At 40.3% G+C, this 12,609-nt stretch overlaps 1 protein-coding gene across 1 annotated transcript; it reads right to left on the bottom strand.

The window, feature by feature from the left end:
* Positions 1–6,303: 6,303 nt before the first annotated feature.
* LOC145771126 (protein FAM200A-like) lies at positions 6,304–6,627 on the bottom strand. The gene has a single exon (XM_082582863.1). It carries the CDS (start codon positions 6,625–6,627, stop codon positions 6,304–6,306), a length of 324 nt encoding a protein of 107 aa, XP_082438989.1.
* Between the last annotated feature and the right edge of the window lie 5,982 nt (positions 6,628–12,609).

Raw genomic sequence — 12,609 nt, 5'->3', positions numbered from 1 at the left:
GTAAAATCCCTAGGGTCGTCACTCAAAGGTACCAAAGGGCGTTCGTTCACGATCCGAACGGCACTGCTGGTGTACGTAAGCAGTTCAATGAAATTGGGCTTGCGTATTGAAGAGTCCAGAATGTGAAAAAATGCAATTTTAAATTGTTTTACCATTGCTTCCCAAGCGCCAACTTGCGCTGGAGCATACGGAGGTATAAATTCCCAGTTTATCTGCTTCTGTCTCAGGGCGTTGTGAAATTCAGTTGATTTTATCAACTCGGGTAACTTCATTTGAAAGAAGCATTTAGTCACATCAGCCATGAGACTAAATCTACCAAGCTGAAATCTAGCCAAGACATCTACCAGAGGGTTTAACAAGTCAGGACACGAAAACATTACATCATTAACACAAGTTCCTCGAAATTCAGACTTGCCATCGTAAACAATGCGCTTTTTTAATTGTGACGTCAAAAAGTATGGTAAATACCACTGAAAACCCTTGACATTTCCTGCTTCACCAGCACGCTCAATATAGCCATTAGCTTTAAGATCTTTCATGGTGTCAGTAAGGAAATCACGAAGTTCGGGTTGTTTTAAAGCCTTCTTCCTTAAAGCAGCAGCTCTATCTGACGCCAACACAAAATTGTTAGGTAGATCAATATCTTCCTTCAACGGAACAGGTATCTCAAATCGACCATCTTTCAACTCAATATTCGGTTCAACAAGTTCTCTAGCCAAATTATCATTGCGAGACAATTCACAGGTTTCATTTTGCAACGTCAAATCCTGAATGACTTTGTTCAGGTCTGCTATTTCCATATCACGAGACTCAATTTTACGCTGAAAGCCAGAGATGACATCCGACTCTGAAGACGTCTGCACTCTGCACACTTTTGCAACGCTTTCATCTAAGGGTGACTTACCACCACAAGCCAACCAACCGAGAGGAGTGAGCAAAGCATGCGGTTCACTACGATTTTCACCAACACGCTCTTCTTTGGCCCACATCAAATAAGCGTTGTCGTTGCCAATCAGTAGGGGAGATGTTCCACCAACGGACAGGGTACGACCAACGGACCACCCTTCTATTTCTTAAAATAAAAACTGGAAGCACGAAAAATGTTATTGTGGTATTGAGATTAACCTTTTTGGTTTCGGAAATCTTCTTTGCGGGGACCTGTGATTTTTTTTCGTATTGTTATGAAGAAAAGTATGGTTTACAAGGTAGAAAGTAAATTTTGAACATTTCTTTTCTGCAATTTTTTTCACCCATCGGTTTATTTTTTCAAGACTATTTTTTGTTTGCTGATTGCTTATTCATTGATTAATGAAATTGCAATGAGTTAAATGTTTAAATTATATCCATTATTAAACCAGGCCATGAAATCCAAAAACTATCATGTATCTGACGAACGGACCACCCACTTGTTTGACCATTGGGTCACTAGCTAATTGTTCGACAATGTCTTCCTTTATGTATTCAGACTAAAGATGTCAGAAATTAAAACAACTAGCAATAAAACAGGGTTGTTTAGTTCGGAAAATCTCAACAAAGCTGTCGAAGATGTTTTGAAACAAAACATTTTTGTTCGAAAGTCGGCGAAAAAATATGATATACCACGAACAACGTTTGGCTCGTTATGAGAATGAATCAATGAATAGTGAGAAAACTACTGCACCAACACCCGTGGCATCTACAAAACGCCTGTCTGATATCTTAAAGTTTTCTGCAACTTTAGAAAAATATGAGATTTAAAAGGAGTAAAATAAACACCAAAAACACTTGAATCTCATATTATGAAATTGAATTGAATATGAAAATAGGAAATGAAATTTCATAATAAAAGCATATTTCTAGTGCTTATTGCTTATGTTGTTGTGTTGTGTGTATGTTGTTCGTGTATTAAATAGTCCAAAATAAGCTCCAGTGCACCAGCTTTTTGCCAAGTAGAAGTGACCCGTTGGTCGAATAGCAGTGGTCCGTTGGTCGTATAGGGGTTTGACCAACGGGGCACTTTTTATTATCATTTAAAAGTTAATTTTCGGCAGTTAGTAGTTGGAAAATTAAAAAACTTTTTTGGCTGAATATACCAGGGTATGTGACCTACGGTTATGCCAAAAAAGGAGGACGCATGGCCTTTGTATGGACAGAAAATAACAAATATGTGAAAAATGATCCGTTGGTGACACATCTCCCCTACATCTACAGTACTACAATCATTCAAATGAAACATATTCACGTCATGAAAATGACGAAAACCACTTAAATCTTGTTTATGCGGTAAAGTTTTAACATCGTCAGCCCAAGCTGGGTTACCACCGAGGTTATATCACAAAACAGTTCATCAGTTTCTAACGACTTGATGTTGAGTTTAACAAGGTCAGCACAAGTGGCTTTCTGACCAACCAGGGTATCCATCTTAAACGACGCTTTATCGTACGGTTTAAGGCCAAGTTCGCACACCAAATCACTCGAAACAAAAGTCAACTGCGAACCAGGATCATGCTGACAATACACCAACTTCGATTTGCCAGTCATTGGATTCAAAACACGAGCAGCAGTAACGCGGTTAAAAGCTGCTTTAACATTTCCAATCTTAACATTACGCACAGGAACTCTGGCACAAGCATCATCTTTGCCGTCCGAATCCAGAGAATCACGTGACGTCACATAAAAATCATGCAGAAGAAAAAAGTGTTTCCTATCGTTGTTAGGCCCACATTGACGACAGTTGTTTGCATGAACGCAATCCCTAACCATATGCTGGCGCAAACAATTCAAGCATTTGCCAGCTTTCACAATAACATCTCTCCGATCTTTAATTGTCAAGCGCAAAAATTCTTTACAATTAGACAAAAAATGATATTCAACTTGACCACGTGACGAACAACAAATGCATGCCGGTAGGTTTTTACGTCTGGCTTCACCACCGCGCAGTGCGCCAACAGCAGTCGAGTACTGCGAACTCCCTGACATCACATCATCATGGGGTTTTACCGACGTCTGCCTAACCGGACATGAAGGCAATTTTCCTTTGCCAAACTTTTTAAAATGCTGCGACTCACCAGAATCGCCCATTAGCATAATGCTAAAATCAGTCGACTTGCGCGTTTCCTCCCGTACTACAAATTCAAACAAACTCTGAAAAGTAGGCTCATCAGTGCCACCATACTGATCACCTAAAAAGTCAAGATAACGCTGCTTAGCGTCAAACGGGAGTCGCTTAGCCAAATCCAAAACAAAACGTCCTTCTAATTTATCACGCTGACCATAAGCTTGCGCGTAAAGCAAACACTGCGACAATTCATCTTTAAACTCTTTCAAATCACTGGAAGAGATCGAAGTCAATTTTCTACCATAGCGATACTTTCTAATTTCCGGTTCGGCGAAAAGACCTCCACGAACTCCAAAACGTTGGGACAAGCGAGCTAACGACATTTCTATCCTGTCTTCCTCTGACAAGCCAGGAGTGTCAGAAACCAAATTAGCAATCGTTTGCGCAGCTGTTCTAACACAAGCTGCTTGTAACAAAGTCAAACGAGTTCCTTTAAAGGGCGAAGCTGCCATCAAGGCCGTAATACGATTTTTAAAGAAGACAAATGGCATATTATTACCATCGTAACCAATCAAGGCCGCCTTATCGAAAAACGTCCTATTATTTTGGTATTCAAAAAAGCAATCCTGTTGTTGAGAACTCGATTTAGCGGGAGAAGACAAGCCATATCCCTTAAGGGGCTCAGGGGGCTCAGTCACATGCACAGCACGATCACGATCCTTACACAAGTTAAAATCAGGAGACGCGATACGCCTCTCACAACCACCCAAATTATGTGTAGCTGGGCGATCAAAAACTAGCGGCGCAGAATACTGTGAAGGGGGCAAAACATTACTGCTAATGGCGGCCCCGTGACCTGTACGCTCTGAGGGAGGAGTTCGGTTATAATTCGCAGGCCTTGGCTCTAGAGCCTTCGTAAGACCCTTAGCCGCGGCCCCGAGACCTCCTGAAACAGCTGGAAAACGTGCGGATTGCACTGGTCCACTTACAGATTGAACAGGCGTCTGGAAAAGTTATGTAAATTTAACCGCGATTGATGTTCACTTCTGGAATGCCTAGAAGAGCCCTTCTTAGAACTACGCCGGGATCCCGCCTCTGATCGATATTCAGCTGAAACTACCTCTTTACGTTGTTCAGCCCTCAACTGAGCGTCTTTGAGTGCGAACTCAGCAGCTCTCGCTTCGGCTTTCGCGGCGGCCTCAGCAGCTCTCGCGGCAGCCTCAACTCGTATGGCCTCAGCTCTTGCTTCGGCCTCGGCTTGTATCTGGAGCTCCTCTCGTCTTAGCTGTAGGTTAATTTGTGCAACTATCCGTGACGAGCTCTCAGACATCCTAGTGCTTACATTTGAGGGGCTATCCTCAGGATGTATGTCAGCATCCAACATATCTGAGAACTCACTTACTTTTTGTTCGAAGTTATTTTTCAACGAGTTAAATTCGGGATCTACCCTATCACGAAGTTCTGCCAAAATTGCAGAGTTAAAAATTTTACTCAAAAGAGCATGGAAATGCCTTAATTCCTCTTCTAAAGTAGATAACTTAGATCGAAAAATTAACAGTTCCTGCTTATCACTCAAAGAACCTAGGGCCACAGAAAGTTCCCCAATTTGAGTCAATATATCCCTTCTAAGATGCCGGGCCTCTCGAACTGACTTAGCCTCATCATTACTGGGTCCCTCCCCAGAATGGCCTGCCCGACCGCAAAGAACATCATCAGGCTTAAACTCAGTCGAGTCGACGGCGGTCGAGTCCCTGTCGCCACCGAGTGTAGACATATTAAATGTTGGGGCTAAATTTAACAATTAAAAAAAATTAAGTTACACAAACACACAAATTATTATTATAGTAGTTATAAAAAAATTAACTGCAAAAACCGTAAAAAATGCAAAAAGAATTTAAATGCACAATACCGTAGTTGTAGGGTTATATATATGAAGTCCTAAAGTTCCACAACACTTGCTTGGATTCGTCCACTTGAATCTTCAAGCACAGATCGATTATCTTTAATCTTTTTTCTTGCCAATGAATGTCAATGTTGTTTTTTCTTCAGAACCAACAAAGAAACGCCTTTAAATTTTAGCTTGAAGTTCTTCAGTACCAACTGAAAAGACATGTCTTTAATTTTCTTTTGCTTCTGTAGACTACCAACCAACAAGATCTTCTTTTATTATTTCTTTGCTTCTGTAGCCTATCAACCAACAACTTCGTCTTTATTATTTATGCTGCCTGTGCTTCCGTACAAACACCAGCTAGAGTAACGTCTTTATTATTTATGGTCACAGCGGTAAACCATAATCTCTTCGTGGGAAAATTGTAACGTAAAATTCCCGAATCCGTTCGTCTGTATGTAATGACCGAAAAACAAACACTCTTTTGAAACGTCTTTTCAAAAAGTGTATTTCTGTAAAATTAGCCCGCGGCTATCGAAAATGGGACGCAACACCGTACGCCTCTAAAAACTGTCACTACAATACAAACTACTTAGATAAAGACGGAATTTTCGTCCAGCTGACAAGCACTAAGCAAACAGTTAAATATGCTACCAACTTTCAAACAATCATTTTACGAATGACCAGAATAGATTGCAATATCTCAAACTCACGTACGCAGTTACTGTGACGTAATAGTGAAACATTGTGAAGTAATTCTCAACAGATGTGATACAAGTCTTACGAACGATGGTGCAATCTTGGCTCATTTTTTAGGAATTTCCATGACGTAAGATTCAGTAGACCTGAACGGTTTTATATGACGTTTGATTTGTACAGAGATTGGCCGTAACAATCGTTTAACGTCTTTAATTCGTTTCAGTTGTGAAAACGAACGTTCCCCCGAGCAATTCGTATCCATTAGAGACAAGTACATTCTAAATGCTACTTCAGTGTTCGGAAATGCATTATAAACACCAGTAGTGTGCAGCATTCTAAACATCTTCTGGGCCAGTGTTTTTCAACCTTTTTTGAGCCACGGAACACTTTATGCATTGAAATAATCTGACGGAACACTAAACGAGATTTTATAATGATACAATAAAATAAACACCACAACAACAATTCAGCTACTTTTAGTTTTTGTCAGTGCGATATCTGGTCCTGTTTGGATGATCATAAAGTTGATATTGGAGCAGAAATTGCAGAAGACAAACGCGAAGCTGTTGTGATTTTGATTTTCGACCGGTGTTAAATTTGGGAAAGATTTCACTGTTCTACACTGAGAAATATGAAGAGTTACATGTACAAAATGTCAATCTCAGTGTATTTTACTCATTCAGTGTGAAACTTGTGCCTGTTTGGATAAACAAAGAGCTGATATCCTGGCAGGAATTGAAGAAAGACACACACGAAGCTCTTCCTCAACAGCTTTCAGTCGCTCTCTGTTTTTAGCTTTGATGGCAGTCAGGCTCGAGAAGCTCACCTCACACAGATATGTCGTGGAAAATGGGAGCAATGTCACAATAGCTTTGTTTACCAGAATGAGGAACTCCTTGGCAGCAGTCAACCAAAAACTCTCCAAAGGTAGATCAGCAAAGCTTAGCTTCAGACCACGATTTTGTCGCAGTTCAGTTAGTTCTTCCTGCTCCTGCAAAGTCATGTTCTTTCCAAAAACTGCTGAACTGTATGGGTCCCTAACCCTAACCCAGTCAAGGCTATCAGTAGAGGCTGAAGAGAAATAAAATGACAGCTTCTCCTTGAGAGTTTGCAGATGTTTACTAATGATCTCACATAGTGCAGCAGTAAAAAAAAACATATTGCAGCATTTAATAAAAAAAGCCTAAAGAAAAACAGAGTGAAACTGTTCACTCCCGTACTTGTTACCTTGCCGTGGTGGGGAGGCTTGAGTACCTCAAGGATCCTGTGGGCTATACCGACGGGGGCTCGTTGCCCCTGGCAGGTCTAACCCTGTCGGGCAGGTTACAGGTGAGAGGTCAGACAAAAGACAGTACAACAGCCGGGCAGACGGAGCCCGTCAGCCTTGGACAGCAGTTCGTCTAGGGCAGAGGTGACGAACCTGCGGCCCGTCAAAGAATTTTCTGCGGCCCGCAAAACAGTTTGACAATCGCTCATGCATTAAAGACAAAATACATCTCCAATCTGTGTTATGCCTTCACTTGTAGGCAGTGGCGCCGGCAGGGGGGGGGGCAGGCGGGGCAGCTGCCCCCCCCCCCCAATGTTTTGGGCATCACCTTTTTAATTTTTTATTTTATTATGACATATTAATATTTTTTTTTAAATATTTGGATCCCAACCTGAAGTCAACTCAAGTTTGCAAGGGGGGGTGGGGGGGGGGTAGGGCTAGGAAGCTCTCTCTTTTATTTAAACTTTTTCTTTGTGCTGTAGTTATTATTATGATTTTGTGATTCTAGTCGCAGCCCAGCAGATTGGTTCTTGCATAGGTTGGCTATTTTAGTTGCGTAATATATCATCTTTTTACGTCATGCGGTTGTAATTCTTTAGCTCGGTTTAATTTGTTTGCTGCATAAGCATAAGGGTCATTTGCTTCCACAGTGTAACATCACTTTTGTGAAAATAAAAGTTGTGTGAGCGAAATCAAAACTTTCCTATCTGGAAATTAGGTTGTCTGTTGGGTTACAGAAAAACATTTACATTCTCCCTTTGTCTGCAGCTTCCGGAAAAAACAAGTCTATTAACTATCTTAGATTCTGACAGTTTTCAGACTCAAAAGGAGTCTATGCCGCTTTTTGTCATACAGTGGAGCCCATATTTCTGAAATTGTGTTATTTTTAACTTTTAACGCATCGAAAATAGCCTGTGTTGTCGGATTCTTTCCAGTTGATTAATTATTGCGAGATTACATTTGTGTATACATTGGCATAGCACAGTTTGACGTTGATTCTAATTTCTATGCTAAATGGGTTCACTTGTTTGTAAACGTATTTCTTTGTGTCATCATCATCATTAAGTTCCTTCCTCTCGTCGAGGGTTGGAGGCAATGAGACGCCAAGTTTCTCTGTTGTAAGATTTTTCTACTGCAGTTTTGTAGTTAAGTCCTGACCAGTCTTCAATATCATTAGTCCAAATTCTTGGTGTCAATTTCTTGAAAATTTGTTGTATTGTGAAATATTCAGCATTAACGTTAACGAACAGCCTTTTTATGCAACTGTAACGTTTTTACATTCAGCATCAGGAATAGCCTTTTTCCTAATCCATCGCTTCAAATAGAAGAACTTCGCATTATTTCTCAAATTCAGCAATAATAGCTCAGCTAAGCGAACATTCCTTTGGGTCATGTATTAATGGATAGAATTGTTCAGCAGTTTAGAAATAGATTACTGCATTTGTTAACTGAGCTATTGAAATGAACTCTTGATCGTAATTTAAGAAAGGTCATGTTGGATTTTCTGGAGTATTTGTTAATTATGATTCTATTTGAATAAGTCGTGATATAATGCTTAGGCGTATCACCTTGTAAATGAATTCTGGAAAAAGGTTTGTCAAATGTCAACAAATGAGAATTTTGTTAAACCGTACAATCAGTGTTCTTTATTTAGAGCAGTGATTCAGTAAATCTTAATATTTACCAACTAAAATTCTACAATGGACTTAAAAGATTATAAATTTGATCCTGCCTTCCCTTTGCCAAAACATAGTTATGGCCAAAATGCCGTGAAGCATGTAATTATGTTATTAGTAGAGGACGAATTAAAACTGTCAAGGCCAACTATCCGAAAGTTAAAGGTAGAAAATTTCGCTCACAATGGTTTGATGACTATCTCTGGCTGGAGTGTTCAGAAGCTAAGGATGCCGCATTTTGCTTTCCTTGTCGAGTGTTCAACAGCTTGGTATGTTATAGTCCTGTTAAGTGTTAATATTATTTAAAGTTTATTAAACTGCAATTATGCTCCACCGGTGTTAAATGATTATTTGTTCTTAATATTTCTTCTTCCTATCCACGAGGATTTCATGCACAATTGTATAAATTGTAAGACCTGCGTCCCCGTGAGCAAGATTGTACATTTTTTTTACATCGATTCAACGCTCTACAACGTTGAATCGATGTAAAAAGCAGCACAATCAGCTGGCTGGGGTTAGGGTTTTAATTGATTATTTTTACTATAAGTGAAGCTTGTTTTCACGTCTAATAAACGAAGAAACATGTTGACTTTAACTGTAGCCTATTGTTCCGTCATACTGCATTTTTGGCATCTTAATAAGAAATATAAGAATTGTTCGCTAACTTTGTGTTTTAAACTTATCATTTGATGTAGTGCATTCTCCTGATGAAATCATCGTGGAAAGGAAAAAGAAATATTAAGAATAAAAAATAATTTGCAGAGCATTTATTGCAGTTGAACTATGCCTAGTGGCCGTCACAGTAAATTTGTTCTATTTACTTTTATTGGCCTCAATGCTCGCAATGTCATAAGGCTACGCATGTGGCCGCCTCTGTGTTTGATATATCTACTATGTCTTGACATCTGTATTTTGTAAGCATGGAAAAACGTTTTCACAGCGTTTCAGTGCAGTATTTGATAATTTTTCTATCAACTGACAGACTAGTCCAAATCATGAGGCATATTTAACTAACAGACTGTTGGATAATCAGAAAGTGCAGCTACGCAGAATTTCGCTAGCAATGGCAGTTGCAAGTCCCATACGGAATCAAACTGTGATTTATTTTTTTCAACAGATCAGACATGTCAAAAATGTAGGACTTTTGGTAGGCTATATTACAGTAGACAATAGCAGTAGAAAACAAGAGAAATTAAATAATATATCACTGTCTTGCATGTCTTGCACCAGTGGCGTAGCCAAGGGAGGGGGGTTGGGGGTTTCAACCTTTCAAATTGAATTTACGGATGTTAATATATTGTAAAGCTTTGGTAGAGAGTTTGCTTTATATTGTTTGCTTTGCTTTATATTGCGTAGTTTAATATATTGTTTGCAAGAAAAGCTTTAGCCTATGATGTAATTTCACGTCAAACTGTGCAAGGATGCAAGCCATCTGTAACTGCTGAGATCGCTTGTTCGATATAGATTAACGTCTAAACAGCTATTCGTTATACAAAACATGAATATATTAGAAATAAAGTAACTTCATTCTCTCAAAGCTTTTTGTTTGACACTCATCAAGATGTATGACGTCTATGACGTTACATTTTCTAAACTTTGGGTTGACTTTAAAGCATAAAAGTTAGTGACTTACCGGAATAAGATCGCTTTTGGGATCAACCAAGGAGAAAATTGATAAATAATAAAACTGTAATAATCTCGCAAAAAAAAGCAAATCAACCTATGTCTCTAAAACAAAGTTTGCCTAATTTTAAACGAAACCGCATTAAAAGAGCGAGTTTTGCTAATACCAAACATTCAAATATCTCAGCCTGGAATTAGCAACGACAAAACATAGAGACTTAGCTTTATTTTCGAAAAATGCCGAAGAAAACGTGATCTTATCCTTTTGCTATGCCACCGGACAGCACCATTTTACAGGAATATTCATACCCACAATTTTTTTGAAAATGCTCTCAGAATGCACCAAACTGAAAATAATTTTTCAAAATTTTCTGGGGGAGGCCCCCCAGACCCCCCGCCGCTAAGTGTCGCCTTCGGCGAACACGCCATCGGGCTTCGCCCGCCGGCCGTCAACACCCCCTTTTCAAAATTCCTGACTACGCTACTGTCTTGCACTGTCAATATTTTGCCCCCCCATTGTTGAAGGTCTGGCGGCGCCACTGCTTGTAGGCTACACCTTCCTTGCTATTTTCTTGCCCTAAACCAGAGGTCGGCAACCTTATGCTAGTCACGGGCCAAATGTCGAGTGTACAACTCTTTGGCGGGCCGGAATTTTCATTAATACTATAATTCACACTCACTTCAGTATATTACGCTACATTGCTGCAATCTCAATCATACCAATCACAAAAAAAGCAAAATATATGTATTCACACTTCAACAACACAGCATTAATGTCACACTTAATGCTGCTTGCTTTGTGAAAGTTTTTGCAACATCTGGTGACAAGTCAGATGAAGCAAGAACCAGCACACTTTCTAAATGGGCGTTGGAAATGCGTGATCTTAGCTTGCTCTTCGCGAATTTCATTGTTGAAAACATTCGTTTACATGTGTACGTGCTACCAAACATCGATGCCATTTCTTTTGCATTGTTGGTCAAGCTGGGATAAAGACACACTTTCAAGAAGGTACTTTTTGTAAAATTCAAGCAGCGATATGCCCTTTGTATGAAATTTTGCCTTCAATTAGTCACTGCATTGCATTTCAATAAGATCCATTTGAAATTTTTGGGAATGGTATTGGCGTCCACATCAAACGGAGTACTGAATAGCCTGATTTTATTTTGTAGAGAACGAATGTCAGAAAAGCGTGAGGAAAATTCAGTAATTAAATTTCGTATCACAGTGACAAATGCAGTGTTGCAACTAGGTTTGCTCTACTCCAGTATAGGAAAGTGAACATAATTTTTTTTGTCCAGTTGACATTCCCAGAGTCGCAGTTTTGTTTCAAATGCGAGTATGTGCCTCCACATCTCATATCTACCGCCTTCGCACAAGTTTCATGGCGTAACAATAGACTAGTACGAGGTAGCCTACTTATGGAGTAACAATACCACAATTTTTTCAAACAGTGCTAACACTGGAGTTGGAATCTCAATAAGAAACGGCGGACCGTATTCTTGTGATAACCAATTAATATGTCTCGGGCCTGACGATTTCGCATGGCTGGCCGGATCCGGCCCGCGGGCCGTAGGTTGCCGACCCTTGCCCTAAACACTAACTTTCAGGGTTTAAAGTTAGAAAACGCTTCGAAAATTAAACTGTCGTCATTATCAGTGCAAGTACTGTTGCTCTATCCTTTTTGCTCAAGTTGATTTGTTCTTATTTTTACTGTTGTATGTTTCGATTCTGCGTAAGATAATTTCAACTACGTAGATTTTATTACTTTCATCTGCCGTTTGTTACTTTTCATGAATAATATCTTGAGTCGCTTCTAAAAGATTTCATAGTAGATTACGATTAAAAAGTTGTGTGGCCCGATAACTCATGTGTAATTGACAAAGTGGCCCGCGACCACAAAAAGGTTCGTCACCCCTGGTCTAGGGGAAGGCAAACCCTGATTCAAAAACCTCCGCTATCTTGCGACTACATCCTGTCCTGGAAAAGGCTATGGGAGTCAACCCAGACAGAAAATCCAGAGTGGAGTACGTGAGGCGGTCGACTGTCAAACTCTGACATCCTTCCGGCAACTCCTGCAGCCAAACCGTCGCCGAGTGTCACGCTTTGCGTTCCCTCGGACCACGCCGGAGAGGCAGAGAGGGGGGTCCTGTTGTGTTTTTGGGCAGTGCAAGACCTCCATACAGACGCCCAGGCCAGCACTCTGGAGAGGCCACTCCAGTCGCCCCCATCTCTGGGTGCGTAAAACAAACCGGAGGACAGCAGTCTACGGGTTATAAGTCTTTGCTTAATTGACGTAAAAGCTAGACGCCACGGGTTGTCTTCGACAGTGGGAAGGATCCTCGAAATCCTACTGGTTCAGCTACCGCCCGCTTTAAGCCGGGCAGCCCCCGGCCAGTTAGGTGGTGACCCGTCACGACT

Source organism: Aplidium turbinatum, chromosome 5 (genome assembly GCF_918807975.1).
Source record: "Aplidium turbinatum chromosome 5, kaAplTurb1.1, whole genome shotgun sequence".
Lineage (NCBI taxonomy): Eukaryota > Metazoa > Chordata > Ascidiacea > Aplousobranchia > Polyclinidae > Aplidium > Aplidium turbinatum.
The sequence above is the reverse complement of the archived record's forward strand: the minus strand, read 5'-3'. Positions and strand labels throughout refer to the sequence as shown.

Bases quoted from the DNA above. Each gene is read 5' to 3' on its own strand.
- LOC145771126 (XM_082582863.1), bottom strand. From the start codon at position 6,627: ATGACTTTGCAGGAGCAGGAAGAACTAACTGAACTGCGACAAAATCGT.